The 20,637-nt window shown below is 51.3% G+C and overlaps 1 protein-coding gene across 2 annotated transcripts in view; it reads right to left on the bottom strand.

Moving 5' to 3' along the window:
- Positions 1-20,637, bottom strand: part of XPO1 (exportin 1) — a 131,179-nt gene that overhangs the window by 45,785 nt on the left and 64,757 nt on the right. For both annotated transcript variants that reach the window (XM_075339347.1, XM_075339348.1), the window contains exons 14-17: positions 12,308-12,489; positions 12,024-12,180; positions 11,774-11,937; positions 4,095-4,229 (exon numbers count right to left, since the gene is read on the bottom strand). In XM_075339347.1, the coding sequence (XP_075195462.1) occupies positions 4,095-4,229; positions 11,774-11,937; positions 12,024-12,180; positions 12,308-12,489 (638 nt within the window). The remainder of the gene's footprint in view (positions 1-4,094; positions 4,230-11,773; positions 11,938-12,023; positions 12,181-12,307; positions 12,490-20,637) is intronic.

Below are 20,637 nucleotides of genomic sequence, written 5' to 3'. Positions count from 1 at the left end.
GCGGGACTGCTCCCTCTGCTGCCACGAACTTGGTGAACACCCGTGGGGCTGTCGCCAGCCAAAGGGTATGGCTACGAAACGAAATATTCTCGTCTTTAATAACGAATCGTAGCCAACGCCGGTGCCTCGGAGCAATCGGCACGTGTAGATAAGCATCCTGATGTCTATTGAAGCTAGGAAAACTCCTTGAGACAGAGAGGCAATGACGGAGCGGAGTGATGCCATCCGGAACCGCCTGGTTTTCACGTGCTCGTTAAGCAGTATAAAGTCCAGAACGGGACGGAAGGAGCCGTCCTATTTTGGCACCACGACCAGGTCGGGGCAAAATGCGTATCTGGTTCCTGAAGAGGAACAGGGATTACCGCTCTTTCCGCCTGCAGAAGAGCCTCGGCTCGGTCGGTGCGGTAGTTTGAAAACAAACTGACTCTCACTCACAGGCCTCAACCTGCGGTAGGTAAATGCCGCTAAAGCGGGGGAGTCTGCCCCCCCGCGGTTGCGGAGTGAGAGGGCTGAAAATTATGAGGAAAAACGCTTTGGTAGCGGATCCTCCGGCTGCCTTCCCCGGGCGTGAATTGAGCCCGCTAGGAATCTATGCCCTTCTGGGCTTTTTGAGTCGTCTTGGATAGTTGAATGATTTCATTCAACCCTTACCAACAGACTATCACTAGATAAAGGCAACCTGGTTAAGCACTTCGTTGGAAGCAGCCTCTGTTCCAATCTCTCAACTACTAGCCTCTGCGTAAAAACACGGAGTTGGCGGATGCCACTGACGTCCGGCTCGTAGAGTCTCGGACAGCAATAACAGCATGATTCGCCATGCCGACATTGCGAGTTAAAGACGCTGCTGGGACCGAGAGTACCTGTGACAGCGACCCTCTGCGCAATACTAGCTGAAATAGCTTGGAGTGCCTTCACGGCTGCGACTGCCGGAGCAGCCGACCTGCCGATAGCTTCATAGACAGATTGCAACCAGAGGCCAATCTGCCTGTCAATGGCATTTTGAAGTGAAGTCCTATCCACCACTACAACTATAGATCTAGCTGCAAGCATGGAGATTGGGGGATCCACATTTGGATACTGGGTCTAGCGCTTGACCACGTCAGGGGGAGCGACACGTGTCTCATTAATACGGTCGGAGAAACGCTTATCGTGATAAGCGTGTCGTTTCTGGACTGCGTCTCTGGAGTCAGAGTGCTAAACAAGTACTCAATATATAGAGATTTCTCTTGCTGTGAAGCTGACCCCTCCACTGGAGGAGTTGAGGGAGAAATACCCAACCTTTCGTTGATGGACGCAATAAGATTATTCACTATAGCGTCACCATCCGGTGTATCCGGATTGAGAGCGGTCTCAGGAACAGAGTCCTGAACAGCTACGTCTGCCTCATCGTACAGAGAGTACTCCAGCTGGGACCTTGCCCAGTGATGTAGTCGAGGGCTAATGCCAGCGAGCCCGCTTAGGCCATCTGGGACTGTCGACCGTGTCGGATGCCTGCTCTCTGGGATGCCTGGAATCACTCTGGCGCCTTGAGATGCTCCAGATCAGGGCGGCCAGGGTCATTGCAACCATATTGCCCACGGTCTGCTTGGGGTGCAAAGTCTGTAAGATGTCAGTCATAGTCACAGACAATATATCAGCGGAAAAACTGCAACTTCGTCCCTGTCTCTGGACAGAGATCACAGGTGGTTCCTTTGGCCACATATAGCAGAGACCCCGGTTGAGCAATTGCACGCACTGGGGGTCCTGAAACCGTATGACATGCAGTACAAGCAGCATAGAAAGCCCGTGCATTGGCAACTTGTCTTTTTCTGCTGTTGTTGTCTAGCTATCTAAGAGCCTAGCCGAGGATAGCGACCGTACAGTGAATAGTCATACAAGCATGAAGTACAAATAAACACTTCAGCACATGTAGTACACGCAGCATTGAAAACTTGTGGCTTGGCACATTTGCTCTTCTGCTGCTGTTGTCTATTTATCTAGGAGCATGAGACAAGGATAGCGACATACAGTGAATGTATAGCATACAGCATGACAGTAAACACTGCAGCCCATGCAATCCAAGCAGCATTGAAAGCTTGCGCGTTAGCACCCTAGCCTTTCTGCTGCTGTTGTCTATTTATCCAGGAACATTAGCCAAGGATAGCGACATACAGTGAATGTATAGCATACAAGCATGACAGTAAACACTGCAGCCAATGCAAGACAAGCAGCATTGAAAACTTGTGCCGTAGCACCATTGCTCTACTGCTGCTTTTGTCTGTTTATCTGGGCGCATTAGCCAAGAATAGCGACATACAGTGAATGTATATCATAACAATAAACCGTGCAACACATGCAAGCGAAGCAGCATTGAAAGCTTGTGCCTTAGCACAAATTGCTCTACTGCTGCTGTTGCCCAATCTGACAGTAAACACTGCAGCACATGCAAACGAAGAAGCATTGAAAGCTTGTGCCTCAGCAGCATTGCTTATTTGCTGCTGTTGCCCAGAATAGCGACAGTACAGTACAGTGCATAGCATATCAGCACACAGCCCAAAAGCCCACTTCAGCATTAGTGGTGTCAGTTGCTTACCGCCCGCACAAGAGCGGGTGCGAGGTCGCCCAAAAACTGTGACTGGTTCCGTTCTCCCAGAGTGGAAACCATAATGGCTGCCGGCTTCTCTTCCCCGTCCTGTGCAGAGGGGCGGGCCGTGGGCGAGCCCCAGCCAAGAGCGGGAACCCGGCGTCTCACTGTGTTCAGTGAGAGGGGGCTGGAGAATGCAAAGCAGACTCCAGCTCCCTGCGCTGAGCTACTGTACAGCGTCCCGCCCCTCCTCTGACTGGCAGGGCTGGGGCGGGAACGAAACGAAAACTAGGCCGCAAAGCCGGGGACTCTAGTAATAAGCGCGGCCGTCCTATGTGCACGGCCGACGCCGAAGTCCCCCCGGCGCACCACAAGTCCCAGCCGCGCCACAATGTAAAAAACAACCAGCAGCGGCCGGCGCGGCCGTTTTCAATACATAAATTCACTCAGCAAAGCTGCAGTGAATAATAGCACCAGCGCTCCGCGCTGTTGTCCCCGGCGCACTAACACTCCCAGCAATGCTGGTGTGTGTGGGCGCGATGTGCATGGGAACACAGAGTACCTTGATGTAGCAGGGCCCTGTCCCTGACGATACTCAGCTCCATATCCAGCAGGTTCTTTTGGGTCTGTGGATGGAGCTCGGTCTCTGTGCCTGGAGACCGGTAAGATCCCACTTCACCCAGAGCCCCTCATGGGGATGGGGAAGGAAAACAGCATGTGGGCTCCGGCCTCTGTACTAGCAATAAGTACCTCAACCTTACAACACCATCCACGGGTGAGAAGGGAGCATGCTGGGGGCCCTACATGGGCCCTCTTTTCTTCCATCCGACATAGTCAGCAGCTGCTGCTGACTAAAATCTGTGGAGCTATGCATGGATGTCTGACCTCCTTCGCACACAAAGCTAAAACTGGAGAACCCGTGATATCACGGGGGGGTATAGCCAGAAGGGGAGGGGCCTTGCACTTTTTAGTGTAGTGCTTTGTGTGGCCTCCGGAGGGCAGTAGCTATACCCCAATCGTCTGGGTCTCCCAATAGAGCGCTGAAGAAATTACAAGCTTAAAGCCTGACCTGCATTACTGGAGACTGCAGTGTGGTGCTATCATGATCTTGTTTGGATCAAACTTACAACGCTAAATCTTAACCAGAGTCATGTGGAAAAGAGATTTGGGTCTGTAATTTCCTTAGATTACGTACGGAAGTTTGATTACACTACTAACAAATAAAATTGTACTTTAAGGAGCCAGTGTAAAAATGGTGTCCTGCACCAAGTTTTTATTTTGGCAAAGGCCTTCTGCATAGCACAGCCTACTACGCTTATCTATACAATGTAACAAAACGGTATGCAGTCACATACCAGCAAGACAGAGGCCAAAAACATCATTTTGGCTATCTGGTTTTATTTGTTAAATTATGTGGGAAGGGAGGGAGACCATCAAACTGTACACCAAGGAAAAGCTCACAAGCAACACTAAATATAAACAAAAATGTAACCAAATTAACTACACCTTTATCAACTATAACGTTACCTACCTTAGTGGCTTGTTGAATAATACTATCCCACACTTGATTTGGAAGCAACATATATTTCTCTATCAAATGCTCTTGTACAGGTTGATCTGTCTGAGCTCCAATCATATACCCAACTGCTTCATAAAATGTGTGAACCTAAAAAGAACAGAATAAAAAAATAAATATTAGCCAAACACGTTAAAGGGGTTATCCGGCTTATTTTTTTGTTATTTCACTATTGGGCTACATTGGGGCAGGTAAGTAGATAGCAACTACCTACTTGCCCTGCTGTCAGACCACACTTACCCCTCTCCCCGGCTCATGTGACCACTCCTGACAGGATTTTGCTGCTTTCTGTGATGATACGTCAACAGGGACTGGAGCTTGTTGACGGGCACCACAGACGACCAGGTACAGCGCGATGCAGCCCCCGCCCATCTCATCTTTCCCTGCCCCTCCCCACATTCAATACTCTCCCCCACTCCATGTGCTGCTATCTGTGCTCTGTATGTGCCCAAGTCCTGGACAAACAGGGCTGCCCTCTTAGTCTAGGACACAGTCAGTGCTGTTTGCCACAGCTCATTGTGATGTATGGGGCCCGGGTAACTGACCCCCCCCCCCCCCCCTCCCCGTGCTCTCTCTCCTCACACTGATGAATGCAGCCTCTGGCACTCCTGGCTTTTGAATACAGCCAGGAGCAGAGACGTCACCTGAACAACAGCACTGAGCTCTGCATCACCTAGCTGTAAGGGGGCTGCACTCATCACAGCACAGAGGAGAAGAAAAAGCATGGGTGAGGGGGGGCAGAGAAGAGAGTGCAGGGGGAGAGAAGACGTGCACAGGTGAGAGCGGGGGGGGGGGGTTGGAAGAGGGGCCAGCAGAACAGAGTGCACAGGTGAGATACAGAGCGGGGCGGGGGGGGGGGGGGGGGGGGGGGGGGGGGGGGGAGTGCAGGGGGAGAGAGAGGACAGTGCACGGGTGAGAGCGGGATGAGGGCGGTGCAAAGGAGACATGAGGGGGGATTATATATATTATATAACTAGGTGTGTGTGGATGTGTGTGTGTGAGTATATGTGTATATATCCTATAGACTCACATTGGGGGCTATAAATAGTCTTCATTACATAGTATTCATTTATCTGTCAGGTGCTGGGGCAGAATACTGACAGGGAATGAGTGTGCAGAGGGCGGGGCTGGACACGGAGGTGGGCGGTGCCAGCTCTGACTGAGATTTGGCATAGGAAGGTAAGCAAAGAGCTGCAGAGAATAAAGTGATAATTCAAGAGGAACAAAAGTTGGAAAACAAAAAGAAGGGAATTTTGTTTACTTACCGTAAATTCCTTTTCTTCTAGCTCCAATTGGGAGACCCAGACAATTGGGTGTATAGCTTCTGCCTTCGGAGGCCACACAAAGTATTACACTTTAAAAAGTGTAACCCCTCCCCTCTGCCTATACACCCTCCCGTGCATCACGGGCTCCTCAGTTTTGGTGCAAAAGCAAGAAGGAGGAAAAGTTATAAATTGGTTTAAAGTAAATTCGATCCGAAGAAATTTCGGAGAACTGAAACCATTCAACATGAACAACATGTGTACACAAAGAACAACAGCCCGAAGGGAACAGGGGCGGGTGCTGGGTCTCCCAATTGGAGCTAGAAGAAAAGGAATTTACGGTAAGTAAACAAAATTCCCTTCTTTGTCGCTCCATTGGGAGACCCAGACAATTGGGACGTCCAAAAGCAGTCCCTGGGTGGGTAAAGTAAAACCTCGTAATAGAGCCGTAAAAACGGCCCCTTCCTACAGGTGGGCAACCGCCGCCTGAAGGACTCGCCTACCTAGGCTGGCATCTGCCGAAGCATAGGTATGCACCTGATAGTGTTTCGTGAAAGTGTGCAGGCTCGACCAGGTAGCTGCCTGACACACCTGCTGAGCCGTAGCCTGGTGCCGCAAAGCCCAGGACGCACCCACGGCTCTGGTAGAATGGGCCCTCAGCCCTGAGGGAACCGGAAGCCCAGAAGATCGGTAAGCTTCGAGAATTGGTTCCTTGATCCACCGTGCCAGGGTTGATTTGGAAGCCTGTGACCCTTTACGCTGGCCAGCGACAAGGACAAAGAGTGCATCCGAGCGGCGCAGGGGCGCCGTATGAGAAATGTAGAGTCTGAGTGCTCTCACCAGATCTAACAAGTGCAAATCCCTTTCACATTGGTGAACTGGATGAGGACAAAAAGAGGGTAAGGAGATATCCTGATTGAGATGAAAGGGGGATACCACCTTAGGGAGAAATTCCGGAACCGGACGCAGAACCACCTTGTCCTGGTGAAACACCAGGAAAGGGGCTTTGCATGACAGCGCTGCTAGCTCAGACACTCTCCGAAGTGATGTGACTGCTACTAGGAAGGCCACTTTCTGCGAAAGGCGTGAGAGAGAAATGTCCCTCATTGGCTCGAAAGGTGGTTTCTGAAGAGCCATCAGCACCCTGTTCAGATCCCAGGGTTCTAACGGCCGCTTGTAAGGAGGGACTATGTGACAAACCCCCTGCAGGAACGTGCGTACCTGTGGAAGTCTGGCTAGGCGCTTCTGAAAGAACACAGAGCGCTGAGACTTGTCCCTTAAGGGAGCCGAGCGACAAACCTTTTTCCAATCCGGATTGAAGGAAGGAAAGAAAAAGTGGGCAAGGCAAATGGCCAGGGAGAAAAACCCTGATCAGAGCACCAAGATAAGAATATCCTCCACGTCCTGTGGTAGATCTTGGCGGACGTTGGTTTCCTAGCCTGTCTCATAGTGGCAATGACCTCTTGAGATAATCCTGAAGACGCTAGGATCCAGGACTCAATGGCCACACAGTCAGGTTGAGGGCCGCAGAATTCAGATGGAAAAACGGTCCTTGAGACAGCAAGTCTGGTCGGTCTGGTAGTGCCCACGGTTGGCCCACCGTGAGATGCCACAGATCCGGGTAGCACGACCTCCTCGGCCAGTCTGGAGCGACGAGGATGGCGCGGCGGCAGTCGGACCTGATCTTGCGTAACACTCTGGGCAACAGTGCCAGAGGAGGAAACACATAAGGGAGTTGAAACTGCGACCAATCCTGAACTAAGGCGTCTGCCGCCAGAGCTCTGTGATCTTGAGACCGTGCCATGAATGTCAGGACCTTGTTGTTGTGCCGGGACGCCATTAGGTCGACGTCCGGCATCCCCCAGCGGCAACAGATCTCCTGAAACACGTCCGGGTGAAGGGACCATTCCCCTGCGTCCATGCCCTGGCGACTGAGAAAGTCTGCTTCCCAGTTTTCTACGCCCGGGATGTGAACTGCGGATATAGTGGAGGCTGTGGCTTCCACCCATAGCAGAATCCGCCGGACTTCCTGGAAGGCTTGCCGACTGCGTGTTCCGCCTTGGTGGTTGATGTATGCCACCGCTGTGGAGTTGTCCGACTGAATTCGGATCTGCTTGCCTTCCAGCCACGGCTGGAACGCCTTTAGGGCAAGATACACTGCCCTTATCTCCAGAACATTGATCTGAAGGGAGGACTCTGGCTGAGTCCAAGTACCCTGAGCCCTATGGTGGAGAAAGACCGCTCCCCACCCTGACAGGCTCGCGTCCGTCGTGACCACAGCCCAGGATGGGGGCAGGAAGGATTTCCCCTTCGACAGAGAAGTGGGAAGAAGCCACCACTGAAGGGAAGCCTTGGCTGCCCGAGAAAGGGAGACGTTCCTGTCGAGGGACGTCGACTTCCTGTCCCATTTGCGGAGAATGTCCCATTGAAGTGGACGCAGATGAAACTGCGCAAAAGGAACTGCCTCCATTGATGCTACCATCTTCCCTAGGAAGTGCATGAGGCGCCTCAAGGGGTGTGACTGGCCTTGAAGGAGAGATTGCACCCCTGTCTGTAGTGAACGCTGTTTGTCCAGCGGAAGCTTCACTATCGCTGAGAGAGTATGAAACTCCATGCCAAGATATGTCAGTGATTGGGCCGGTGTCAGATTTGACTTTGGAAAATTGATGATCCACCCGAAACTCTGGAGAGTCTCCAGAGCAATGTTCAGGCTGTGTTGGCATGCCACTTGAGAGGGTGCATTGACAAGCAGATCGTCTAAGTAAGGGATCACCGAGTGTCCCTGAGAGTGCAGAACTGCTACTACTGTTGCCATGACCTTGGTGAAGACCCGTGGGGCTGTCGCCAGGCCGAAAGGCAGTGCTACGAACTGAAGGTGTTCGTCCCCTATGGCGAAACGCAGGAAGCGCTGATGCTCTGGAGCAATCGGTACGTGGAGATAAGCATCTTTGATGTTGATTGATGCTAGGAAATCTCCTTGGGACATTGAGGCGATGACGGAGCGGAGCGATTCCATCTGGAACCGCCTGGTTTTTACGTGTTTGTTGAGCAGTTTTAGGTCCAGAACAGGACGGAAGGATCCGTCCTTTTTCGGCACCACGAACAAGTTGGAGTAAAAACCGTGACCCTGTTGCTGAAAAGGAACAGGGATCACCACTCCTTCTGCCTTCAGAGTGCACACCGCCTGAAGAAGAGCATCGGCTCGCTCGGGGGGCGGAGATGTTCTGAAGAATCGAGTCGGAGGACGAGAGCTGAACTCTATCCTGTAACCGTGAGACAGAATGTCTCTCACCCAACGGTCTTTTACCTGTGGCAGCCAGGCGCCGCAAAAGCGGGAAAGCCTGCCACCGACCGAGGATGCGGTGTGAGGAGGCTGTGAGGAGGCCGAAAGTCATGAGGAGGCCGCTTTGGGAGCGGTTCCTCCGGCGGTCTATTTTGGACGTGACTTAGACCGCCATGAATCGGAGTTCCTCTGATCCTTCTGAGGCCTTTTGGACGAGGAGAATTGAGACCTGCCCGCGGACCGAAAGGACCGAAACCTCGATTGTACCTTCCGTGGTTGAGGTCTATTTGGTTTGGACTGGGGTAAGGATGAGTCCTTTCCCTTGGATTGTTTAATGATTTCATCCAATCGCTCACCAAACAGGCGGTCGCCAGAAAATGGCAAACCGGTTAAGAACTTTTTGGAAGCAGAGTCTGCCTTCCATTCACGTAGCCACATGGCCCTGCGGACCGCCACCGAATTGGCGGATGCTACCGCCGTACGGCTCGCAGAGTCCAGGACAGCATTAATGGCGTAGGACGCAAACGCCGACGCCTGAGAGGTTAAGGACACCACTTGCGGAGCAGACGTACGTGTGACTGCATTAATCTGCGCATGACAAGCTGAGATAGCTTGGAGTGCCCATACGGCTGCGAATGCTGGAGCAAAAGACGCGCCGATAGCTTCATAGATGGATTTCAACCAGAGCTCCATCTGTCTGTCAGTGGCATCTTTGAGTGAAGCCCCATCTTCCACTGCAACTATGGATCTAGCCGCCAGTCTGGAGACTGGAGGATTCACCTTGGGACACTGAGCCCAGCCCTTGACCACGTCAGGGGGGAAGGGATAACGTGTATCCTTAAGGCGCTTGGAAAAACGCTTATCTGGACAAGCTCGGTGTTTCTGGACTGCCTCTCTGAAGTCAGAGTGATCCAGAAACGTACTCAATGTACGCTTGGGAAACCTGAAACGGAATTTCTCCTGCTGAGAAGCTGACTCCTCAATTGGAGGAGCTGGGGGAGAAATATCCAACACCTGATTGATGGTCGCTATAAGGTCATTCACTATGGCGTCACCTTCAGGTGTATCTAGGTTGAGAGCGGCCTCAGGATCAGAATCCTGATCTGCTACCTCCGCTTCATCATCCAGAGAGTCCTCATGCTGAGACCCTGAACAGTGTGATGAAGTCGAGGGAATTTCCCAGCGAGCCCGCTTAGGCGACCTGGGACTGCGGTCCGTGTCAGAGACCTCACCCTGGGACCTATGGGTCACCCCAGGAACACTTTGCTGCTCCAACTGAGGGGGGCCTGGGGTCAATGATTCAACATTGCCCGGGGCCTGAGTCACCGGTCTGGACTGTAAGGCTTCTAGTATCTTAGCAGACCATTTATCCATACTCGCAGACAGTTTGTCAGCAAATACTGCAAACTCCGTCCCTGTCACCTGGACAGTGGTAGCAGGTGGTTCCACCTGGGCCACCAGTAACAGAGGCTCCGGCTGAGTAAGTGCCACAGGGGCCGAGCATTGCACACAATGAGGATCGGTGGAACCTGCCGGTAGTATAGCCGCACATGAGGTACAGGTTGCAAAGTAAGCCTGTGCTTTGGCACCCTTGCTTTTTGCGGACGACATGCTGTTGTCTCGTCTGAGTACAATCCAGGAGGGTATATAGCCAAAAATCAACAGTGCGACCGTACAGTGTAAATGTATAGCATATAAGCATATATATATATATATATATATATATATATATGTACACTTCGGCACTCAGTGGGGCCAGCACCACAGGTGATGCTTACCGACCGCTCAAAGCGGTTGTGTGATCACCAGATTCCCTGCCTGGGCCTCCCAGAGCCGTGTTGTCTCTCCTCTCCAGCGTCAGAAGTCCTGACAGGAATGGCTGCCGGCGTTCTGTGGGGAGGAGGGGGCCGTGGGCGTGCTCTAGAAAGTGCGGGAATCTGATGCCCCACTGTGCTGAGTGAGGGGGGAGGAGGATACAAAGTATGCTCCAGCCCTCAGCGCTGACGTCCTGTGCAGCGTCCCGCCCTTCCCGACTGGCAGGCCTGGGGGCGGGAATATGCGATACTAGGCCGCAAAAGCCGGGGACTAAAGTTATAAGCGCGGCCGGCAAATAAGCGCGGTCGGCGCGGTAGTCCCCGGCGCACTAACACACCCAGCAGTGCTGCAGTGTGTATGGCACAAGCGCTCCATGCGCGGTCCCCCAAGGGGACACAGAGTACCTTACAGTAGCAGGGCCTTGTCCCTGACGATACCCGGCTCCTGTCCAGCAGATTCCCCAGGGGCTGCGGAGGGAGCACGGTCCCAGTGCCTGGAGACCGATTAGGATCCCACTTCACCCAGAGCCCATTAAGGGATGGGGAAGGAAAACAGCATGTGGCTCCTGCCTATGTACCCGCAATGGGTACCTCAACCTTAACAGCACCGCCGACCAGTGGGGTGAGAAGGGAGCATGCTGGGGGCCCTGTTATGGGCCCTCTTTTCTTCCATCCGACATAGTCAGCAGCTGCTGCTGACTAAGATGTGGAGCTATGCGTGGATGTCAGCCTCCTTCGCACAAAGCATAAAAACTGAGGAGCCCGTGAGGCACGGGGGGTGTATAGGCAGAAGGGGAGGGGCTTTACACTTAAGTGTAATACTTTGTGTGGCCTCCGGAGGCAGAAGCTATACACCCAATTGTCTGGGTCTCCCAATGGAGCGACAAAGAAAATAAAAATGTAGGGATGTTTTATATGACAATACAGCACAGCTTAGCTTAACATTTTTTTGGAGTTTATGTCGGACAACTCCTTTAATGGAGAAATATTAATTGAGGATAATCTATAGAGGAGCCCTCCCTTTATTTTCTGGAATGAGAAAACTTAAAAACCTTCCCTACAATAAGCAGGCTGTGAGCCTGTAAGCTGACCACCAAGTCCACAGTGAGAATGCACAGATGTTCACTTAGGGAACACATTACATTTTTGGGGTTCTGGTACATCTCAGCATGTTATTAGATCATAAATATAGGGGAATTTAATTTTATCAGAAAAAACCTGCAATAAAATGATAATAAACCTTATAGAGTAAAGGTTTTAAAGAAAAACCCTTACCTGCTGTGGCTGAAGGTCACAAATTATTGTATTAATATTATTTAAAATTTCATCTATGAAAGGCATCACTTCGCCAACTTGCACTTGAACAAAATGTCTCCGACATTTTTGAGCTATCTTAATAAAGGTGTCACATGCCATGTCCTGCACGCCGTCATGGGTCTCTGGAAATAAATGGACATAATTAATACAAATATTTAATTACGGCATTCGTGGTGCTGCATAAAGCAAATCCATAAGTAACTCGTACCATGCATAAACTCAAACAACTTGTTCACAACGGTCTTCAGAAACTTCCAATGGGCTCTTAAAAATCTAGGATACTGGCCAACAATATACATAATATTGGATGCAATTATGGCCTTATTGTCCTTCCCCCGCTTCTGCTCACAGAGACCAAGAAGATCCTATGGGCAAAAAAGAACAAAAATAGAAAATATTGGTGCCGGTATTATAGCACAGACCAGAACATTTATGCTTCAGAAACTAAACTTGGACCATCAAGAGACTACAAATAAGTGAGACTAAACAAACCTTTATTACTGTAACAAGAAATCTCTTCTCGTCCTCTTCGTGCATGGCTCCACTAATTGAGCCAATGGCCCAACACAAGGTGTTCAGATTTTTCCAAGACCATTCTGATCCATTAACTTGGTTGTGAAGCTTCTCAGTCATAATTCTTTCAGTGTCTGCATAATCCAGATGTGTAAGGTATACTGAAAAGAGCACAAGGATTTCAGTGATCAGAGCAGCAGCATGGCAAGTGACAGACCATTTTAAAGAAGCAGATACCGACATGAAAAATTAGTTGTATTATCAAGGAAAAAAAGAGAATTTTGTTACTTACCGTAAATTCTTTTTCTTATAGTTCCGTATTGGGAGACCCAGACCATGGGTGATTAGCTTCTGCCTCCGGAGGACACACAAAGTACTACACTAAAAAGTGTAGCTGCTCCCTCTGAGCTTATACACCCCCTGGTAGCCAGTCCTAGCCAGTTTAGTGCAAAAGCTGAAGGAGAATAGCCACCCACAAGCAGAACCGAGTAAGAACCGGAACAACCGGAGACTCTGTCCACAACAACAGCCAGTGATAACACGCGGAACAAGAAATTGCCAACAGGCAACAGGGAGGGAGCTGGGTCTCCCAATACGGAACTATAAGAAAAAGAATTTACGGTAAGTAACAAAATTCTCTTTTTCTTTATCGTTCCTTTGGGAGACCCAGACCATGGGACGTTCCAAAGCAGTCCCTGGGTGGGAATAAACAGAAAAACTAAGAAAAACGAGTAGAACTGCTTCACAAAAATATGTATTTTTATTCAATGTCTTAATTTATCTTTTATCAAAAAAGTGAATCAGAAAAGAAGGGAATTTTGTTTACTTACCGTAAATTCCTTTTCTTCTAGCTCCAATTGGGAGACCCAGACAATTGGGTGTATAGCTACTGCCTCCGGAGGCCGCACAAAGTACTACACTTAAAAGTGTAAGGCCCCTCCCCTTCTGGCTATACACCCCCCCGTGGGAGCACGGGTCCTTCAGTTTTAGTGCAAAAGCAAGAAGGAGGAAAGCCAATAACTGTTTCAAAAACAAATTCAATCCGATAAACAATATCGGAGAACGTAAGTTATTAACATGAACAACATGTGCACCCGAAAAACAAATACCCTCAGAAAAACAGGGCGGGTGCTGGGTCTCCCAATTGGAGCTAGAAGAAAAGGAATTTACGGTAAGTAAACAAAATTCCCTTCTTTTTCGCTCCTAATTGGGAGACCCAGACAATTGGGACGTCCAAAAGCAGTCCCTGGGTGGGTAAAATAATACCTCGCGATCGGGCTGTCAGGCAGCCCTTTCTTACAGGTGGGCCACCGCCGCCTGCAGGACTTGTCTACCTAGGCTGGCATCCGCCGAAGCGTAGGTATGCACCTGATAATGCTTGGTGAAAGTGTGCAGACTCGACCAGGTAGCCGCCTGGCACACCTGCTGAGCCGTAGCCTGATGCCGTAATGCCCAGGACGCACCCACGGCTCTGGTAGAATGGGCCTTCAGTCCAGAAGGAGTCGGAAGCCCAGCAGAACGGTAGGCGTGAAGAATTGGTTCCTTGATCCACCGCGCAAGGGTGGATTTGGAAGCTTGCGACCCTTTATGCTGACCAGCGACCAGGATAAAGAGTGCATCCGAACGGCGCAGAGACGCCGTGCGGGAAATGTAGATCCTGAGTACTCTCACCAGGTCCAACAGATGTAAACCCTTTTCAAATTGGTGAACTGGATGCGGACACAAAGATGGTAAAGTGATATCCTGATTGAGATGAAAGGAAGATACCACCTTGGGAAGAAACTCTGGAATTGGACGCAGTACTACCTTGTCTTGGTGAAACACCAGGAAGGGAGATTTGCAAGATAACGCCGCCAGCTCTGACACTCTCCGAAGAGACGTGACTGCCACCAGAAAAGCCACTTTCTGTGAAAGCCGAGAAAAGGAAATCTCCTTCATAGGCTCGAAAGGTGGCTTCTGGAGAGCAATCAGAACCTTGTTCAGATCCCAGGGTTCCAATGGCCGCTTGTAAGGGGGAATGATATGACAAACCCCTTGCAGGAACGTGCGCACCTTAGGAAGTCGCGCCAGGCGCTTCTGAAAGAATACGGATAGCGCAGAGACTTGTCCTTTAAGGGAGCTAAGCGACAAACCTTTTTCCAACCCAGACTGCAGGAAGGAAAGAAAAATAGGCAATGCAAATGGCCAGGGAGAAACTCCCTGAGCAGAGCACCAAGATAAGAATATCTTCCACGTTCTGTGGTAGATCTTGGCGGAGGATGGTTTCCTAGCCTGTCTCATGGTGGCAACAACATCATGAGATAAACCTGAGGTCCCTAGGACCCAGGACTCAATGGCCACACAGTCAGGTTCAGGGCCGCAGAATTCAGATGGAAAAACGGCCCTTGAGACAGCAAGTCTGGACGGCCTGGTAGCGCCCACGGTTGTCCTACCGTGAGATGCCACAGATCCGGGTACCACGACCTCCTTGGCCAGTCTGGAGCGACGAGAATGGCGCAACGGCAGTCGGACCTGATTTTGCGGATCACTCTGGGCAACAATGCCAGAGGTGGGAACACATAAGGTAGTCGGAACTGTGACCAATCCTGAACTAAGGCGTCTGCCGCCAGAGCTCGGTGATCGTGAGACCGTGCCATGAAAACCGGGACCTTGTTGTTGTGCCGTGACGCCATCAGGTCGACGTCCGGCATCCCCCAGCGGCGACAGATCTCCTGAAACACGTCCGGGTGAAGGGACCATTCCCCTGCGTCCATGCCCTGGCGACTGAGAAAGTCTGCTTCCCAGTTTTCCACGCCTGGGATGTGAACTGCGGATATGGTGGATGCTGTGTTTTCCACCCACGTCAGAATCCGCCGGACTTCTTGAAAGGCTTGTCGACTGCGTGTTCCCCCTTGGTGGTTGATGTACGCCACCGCTGTGGAATTGTCCGACTGAATCCGGATCTGCTTGCCCTCCAGCCACTGTTGGAAGGCTCGCAGAGCAAGATAGACTGCTCTGATTTCCAGAACATTGATCTGAAGGGTGGACTCTCTCTGAGTCCACGTACCCTGAGCCCTGTGGTGAAGAAACACTGCTCCCCACCCTGATAGGCTCGCATCTGTCGTGACCACCGCCCAGGATGGGGGTAGGAACGACTTTCCTTTTGACAATGAGGTGGGAAGAAGCCACCATCGGAGAGAGTCCTTGGTTGCCTGAGAGAGGGAGACATCCCTGTCGAGGGACGTCGACTTCCCGTCCCATTGGCGGAGAATGTCCCATTGTAGAGGGCGCAGATGAAACTGCGCGAAAGGGACTGCTTCCATTGCTGCCACCATCTTCCCTAGGAAATGCATGAGGCGCCTCAAGGAGTGGAACTGGTTCTGCAGGAGAGATTGCACCCCTGTCTGCAGAGAGCACTGCTTGTCCAGTGGAAGCTTCACTATCGCTGGGAGAGTATGAAACTCCATGCCAAGATATGTTAGTGATTGGGTCGGGGTTAGATTTGACTTTGAAAAGTTGATAATCCACCCGAAACTCTGGAGAGTCTTCAGTGCCACGTTCAGACTGTGTTGGCATGCCTCTTGAGAGGGTGCCTTTATAAGTAGATCGTCCAAATACGGGATCACGGAGTGACCCTGCGAGTGCAGGACAGCTACTACTGCTGCCATGACCTTGGTGAAGACCCGAGGGGCTGTTGCCAGCCCGAAAGGTAACGCTACGAACTGCAGGTGTTCGCTTTCTATAACGAAGCGTAGAAAACGCTGATGCTCTGGCGCAATCGGCACGTGAAGATAAGCATCCTTGATGTCTATTGATGCTAAGAAATCTCCTTGAGACATTGAGGCTATGACGGAGCGTAGAGATTCCATCCGGAACCTCCTGGTTTTTACGTGTTTGTTGAGCAACTTTAGATCCAGGACGGGCCGAAAGGACCCGTCCTTCTTTGGCACCACAAACAGATTGGAATAAAAACCGTGACCTTGTTCCTGAAGAGGAACGGAAGTCACCACTCCTTCCGCCTTTAGAGCGGCCACCGCCTGCAGCAGAGCATCGGCTCGGTCGGGCGGTGGGGAAGTTCTGAAGAAACGAGTTGGAGGACGAGAGCTGAACTCTATCCTGTACCCGTGAGACAGAATGTCCCTCACCCAACGGTCTTTGACCTGTGACAGCCAAATGCCGCCAAAGCGGGAGAGTCTGCCACCGACCGAGGATGCGGAGAGAGGAGGCTGAAAGTCATGAGGAAGCCGTCTTGGTAACGGTTCTTCCTGCTGTCTTTTTTGGGCGTGACTGCGTCCGCCAAGAATCTGAACCTCTCTGATCCTTTTGAGTCCTCTTGGACGAGGAGAATTGGGACCTGCCTGAGCCTCGAAAGGACCGAAAACCAGACTGACCCCTCCTTTGTTGGGGCTTGTTTTGTCTGTGTTGAGGTAAGGATGAGTCCTTACCCTTGGAGTGTTTAATGATTTCATCCAAACGCTCCCCAAACAATCGGTCACGAGAAAAGGGCAAACTGGTTAAGCACTTCTTGGAAGCAGAATCTGCTTTCCATTCTCTCAACCACAGGGCTCTGCGCAAAACCACGGAGTTGGCTGACGCCACCGCCGTACGGCTCGTAGAGTCCAGGACAGCATTAATCGCGTAAGACGCGAATGCAGACATTTGATAGGTCAATGGTGCCACCTGCGGGGCAGATGTACGTGTGACCGAGTCGACTTGTATAAGCCCAGCTGAAATAGCTTGGAGTGCCCATACGGCTGCGAAAGCTGGCGCCAACGACGCTCCAATAGCTTCATAGATGGATTTCAGCCAGAGCTCCATCTGCCTGTCAGTGGCATCTTTAAGTGCCGCTCCATCTTCTAATGCAACTAAGGATCTAGCTGCAAGCCTGGAGATTGGAGGGTCCACCTTGGGACACTGGGTCCAACCCTTGACCACGTCAGGGGGAAAAGGATAGCGTGTATCTTTAAGCCGTTTAGAAAACCGCTTCTCAGGATAAGCGTGGTGTTTCTGGATTGCATCTCTAAAGTCAGCGTGGTCCAGAAAAGTGCTTAATTTACGCTTGGGATATCTGAAATGGAATTTCTCCTGCTGTGAAGCTGCCTCCTCCTCAGTAGGAGCTGGCGGAGAAATATCTAACATCCTATTGATGGACGCTATAAGATCATTCACTATGGCGTCACCATCCGGTGTATCCAGATTGAGAGCGGACCCAGGATCAGAATCTTGATCAGTTACATCCGCCTCATCACCCATAGATTCGTCCCGCTGGGATCCTGACCAGTGAGACGAAGTTGAGGGCCCCTCATAACGAGCCCGCTTAGGTTGTCTGGGACTGTCGTCCGAGTCAGAATCGTCACCCTGGGGTGCATGTGACACCCCCGGAGCTTGGAAGTGTTCCAGCTGAGGGGGACCAGGGAGCAATGATGCCACAGTGTCCATGGTCTGAGTTACTGGTCTAGACTGCAATGTTTCAAGAATCTTTGACATGGTCATAGACAATCTGTCAGCAAAAGCTGCAAACTCCGTTCCTGTCACCTGGACAGCATTCACAGGTGGTACACCCTGGGTCACGTCCAGCAGAGGCCCCGGCTGTGCAAGTTGCACAGGGGCCGAGCACTGCACACAATGGGGGTCAGTGGAACCTGCCGGTAGAGCAGCCCCACATGCGGTACAGGCAGCATATAATGTCTGTGCCTTGGCACCCTTGCGTTTTGCGGACGACATGCTGTTGCCTCCTTGTAATCTAGGAGGGTATATAGCTGAGAATCACCAGCGACCGTACAGTACAAAGTATTTGCAAACACAAAATACTCAGTATACAAACGGCACAAGTGGGGGTGAGCCCTTGAGGGCTGCTTACCGCCCGCTGAACAGCGGGTATGAGGCCGTAGAATCCCGTGTCTGGGTCTCCCCGTCTCCCCTCTGCAGCTCAGCGTGCAGGCAGGAATGGCTGCCGGCGTTCTGTGAAGAGGGGCGGACCGTGGGCGTGCCACAAACAAAGAGCGGGAAACTGCGTCCTACTGTGCCTGGTGTGAGGGCTGGAGTATGTAAAAACGACTCCAGCCCTCAGCGCTGATGCTCTGTACAGCGTCCCGCCCTCCTCCTGACTGGCAGGTGCGGAGGCGGGAACAAACGAACTAGGCCGCAAAAGCCGGGGACTGTAGTAATAAGCGCGGCCGTGATATATGCACGGCCAGCGCGGAAGTCCCCGGCGCACCACAAGTCCCAGCCGCGTCGCAGTCCCAGCGGCCGGCGCGACCGTTCTCCCTGAGTCTACCCACTCAGCTAAGCTGAAGTGAGGAAATGGCACAAGCGCAGCAGCGCTGTTGTCCCCGGCGCATTAACACACCCAGCAATGCTGCGGTGTGCGCGCGTATGCACGGGGACACAGAGTACCTTGACGGAGCAGGGCCATGTCCCTGACGATACTCAGCTCCAAATCCAGCGGCTTCTCCAGGGGCTGCGGATGGAGCACGGTCTCTGTGCCTGGAGACCGGTAAAATCCCACTTCGCCCAGAGCCCTAATGGGGATGGGGAAGGAATCAGCATGTGGGCTCCAGCCTCCGTACCCGCAATGGGTACCTCAACCTTAACAAGCACCACCGACAGAAAGTGGGGTGAGAAGGGAGCATGCTGGGGACCCTTGTATGGGCTCTCTTTTCTTCCATCCGACATAGTCAGCAGCTGCTGCTGACTAAACAGTGGAGCTATGCGTGCGTGTCTGACCTCCTTCGCACAAAGCAAAAAACTGAAGGACCCGTGCTCCCACGGGGGGGGGGGGGGGTGTATAGCCAGAAGGGGAGGGGCCTTACACTTTTAAGTGTAGTACTTTGTGCGGCCTCCGGAGGCAGTAGCTATACACCCAATTGTCTGGGTCTCCCAATTAGGAGCGAAAAAGAAAAATACATATACACAGTACATATGGGAACATGATGGTAGAAAAGTGAGAACAAGAGGAGGGATGTTAAAAAGACACAAACATGACCTGCAAGGATACTTATGCAATCAAATATCAGAACAACCACGTGATGGTCACATGGAAAGTATATCAAACGGAGTATACCAAGAGATTAACTGAGACACTTCTGCATGCCGTCTAATATCATACTGGTTTTACATAAAAACTCTTAAGAGAAATCATGTAAGCATGCAAGAGAAACTCAGGAGCTACATGTCAGTGTTTACAGTTATTGCTTTAAGGCAAAAAAGCACATATACGTGCATTTAACCCACTAAACAATATATGACTGCACCACAAGCAGACCAGGCTTATGAATAATCCATTACCCGTATATATAAAGACGGAGGTTCTCAGCCAAGGTCAGCTAAAGGCCAGTCGCATGTCAGTTGAATTGTTTACACATAATCTAAGGCTCACACATATGTATACTCAACTCATACAGCATGTGACACTATGAATACAACTGGTGGTTGCAGAAGGATCTTCACCAAATATAATGTCCCACATAGCCGATTATATATCAGTGCTTTGGGTCAGCATTTAATCAGGGAAGCTTCCCTGATTAAATGCTGACCCAAAGCACTGATATATAAGTGTTGAGTATACACCTGGTTAAGGTGGAAGGGAGAGACCACCTTAGGAAGAAAGTCCGGAGTCGGACGGAGAACCACGTTGTCTTGATGAAAAACTAAAAAAGGTGACTCCGAGGAGAGCACAGCCAAATCAGAGACTCTCCTGAGAGAAGTTATGGCAACCAGAAAGGCCACTTTCTGAGAAAGACAATACAAAGAAATCTCCCTAAGAGGCATAAAAAGGGGGTTTCTGCAATACCGTGAGGACCAAGTTAAGGTCCCAGGGATCCAAGGGCCGCCGATAAGGCGGTATGATGTGAGACGCGCCTTGCATGAAGGTGCGGACCTGAGCCAGCCGAGCGAGACGCCGCTGGAACAGAACTGACAGCTGAGACTTGTCCCTTGAGAGAGTTGAGGGACAGTCCTAGCTGCAGACCGGACTGTAGAAAACACAGAAGGGTCGGCAAAGAGAATGGCCAAGGAAGATGGCCAGTAGAGCGACACCAAGACAGGAAAATTTTCCAAGTCCTGTGATAGATCTTAGCGGAGGAAGACTTACGGGCCCGAGTCATAGTGGAGATGACTTCAGGAGGAATACCAGAAGCCGTCAAAATCCAGGACTCAAGAGCCACGCCGTCAATTTGAGAGCCGCAGAATTCGGGCGGAAAAACTGACCTTGCGAGAGTAGGTCTGGACGGTCCGGGAGATGCCACGGCATCTCTACGGACAGTTGGAGCAGGTCCGGATACCAAGCTCGCCTGGGCCAGTCCGGTGCAATGAGGATGACTCGACGGCCC

The sequence above is a fragment of the Anomaloglossus baeobatrachus genome, chromosome 3, assembly GCF_048569485.1.
Source record: "Anomaloglossus baeobatrachus isolate aAnoBae1 chromosome 3, aAnoBae1.hap1, whole genome shotgun sequence".
NCBI classification, from domain to species: domain Eukaryota; kingdom Metazoa; phylum Chordata; class Amphibia; order Anura; family Aromobatidae; genus Anomaloglossus; species Anomaloglossus baeobatrachus.
Note: the sequence above shows the minus strand (reverse complement) of the source record. Positions and strands in the feature narration are given on the sequence as shown.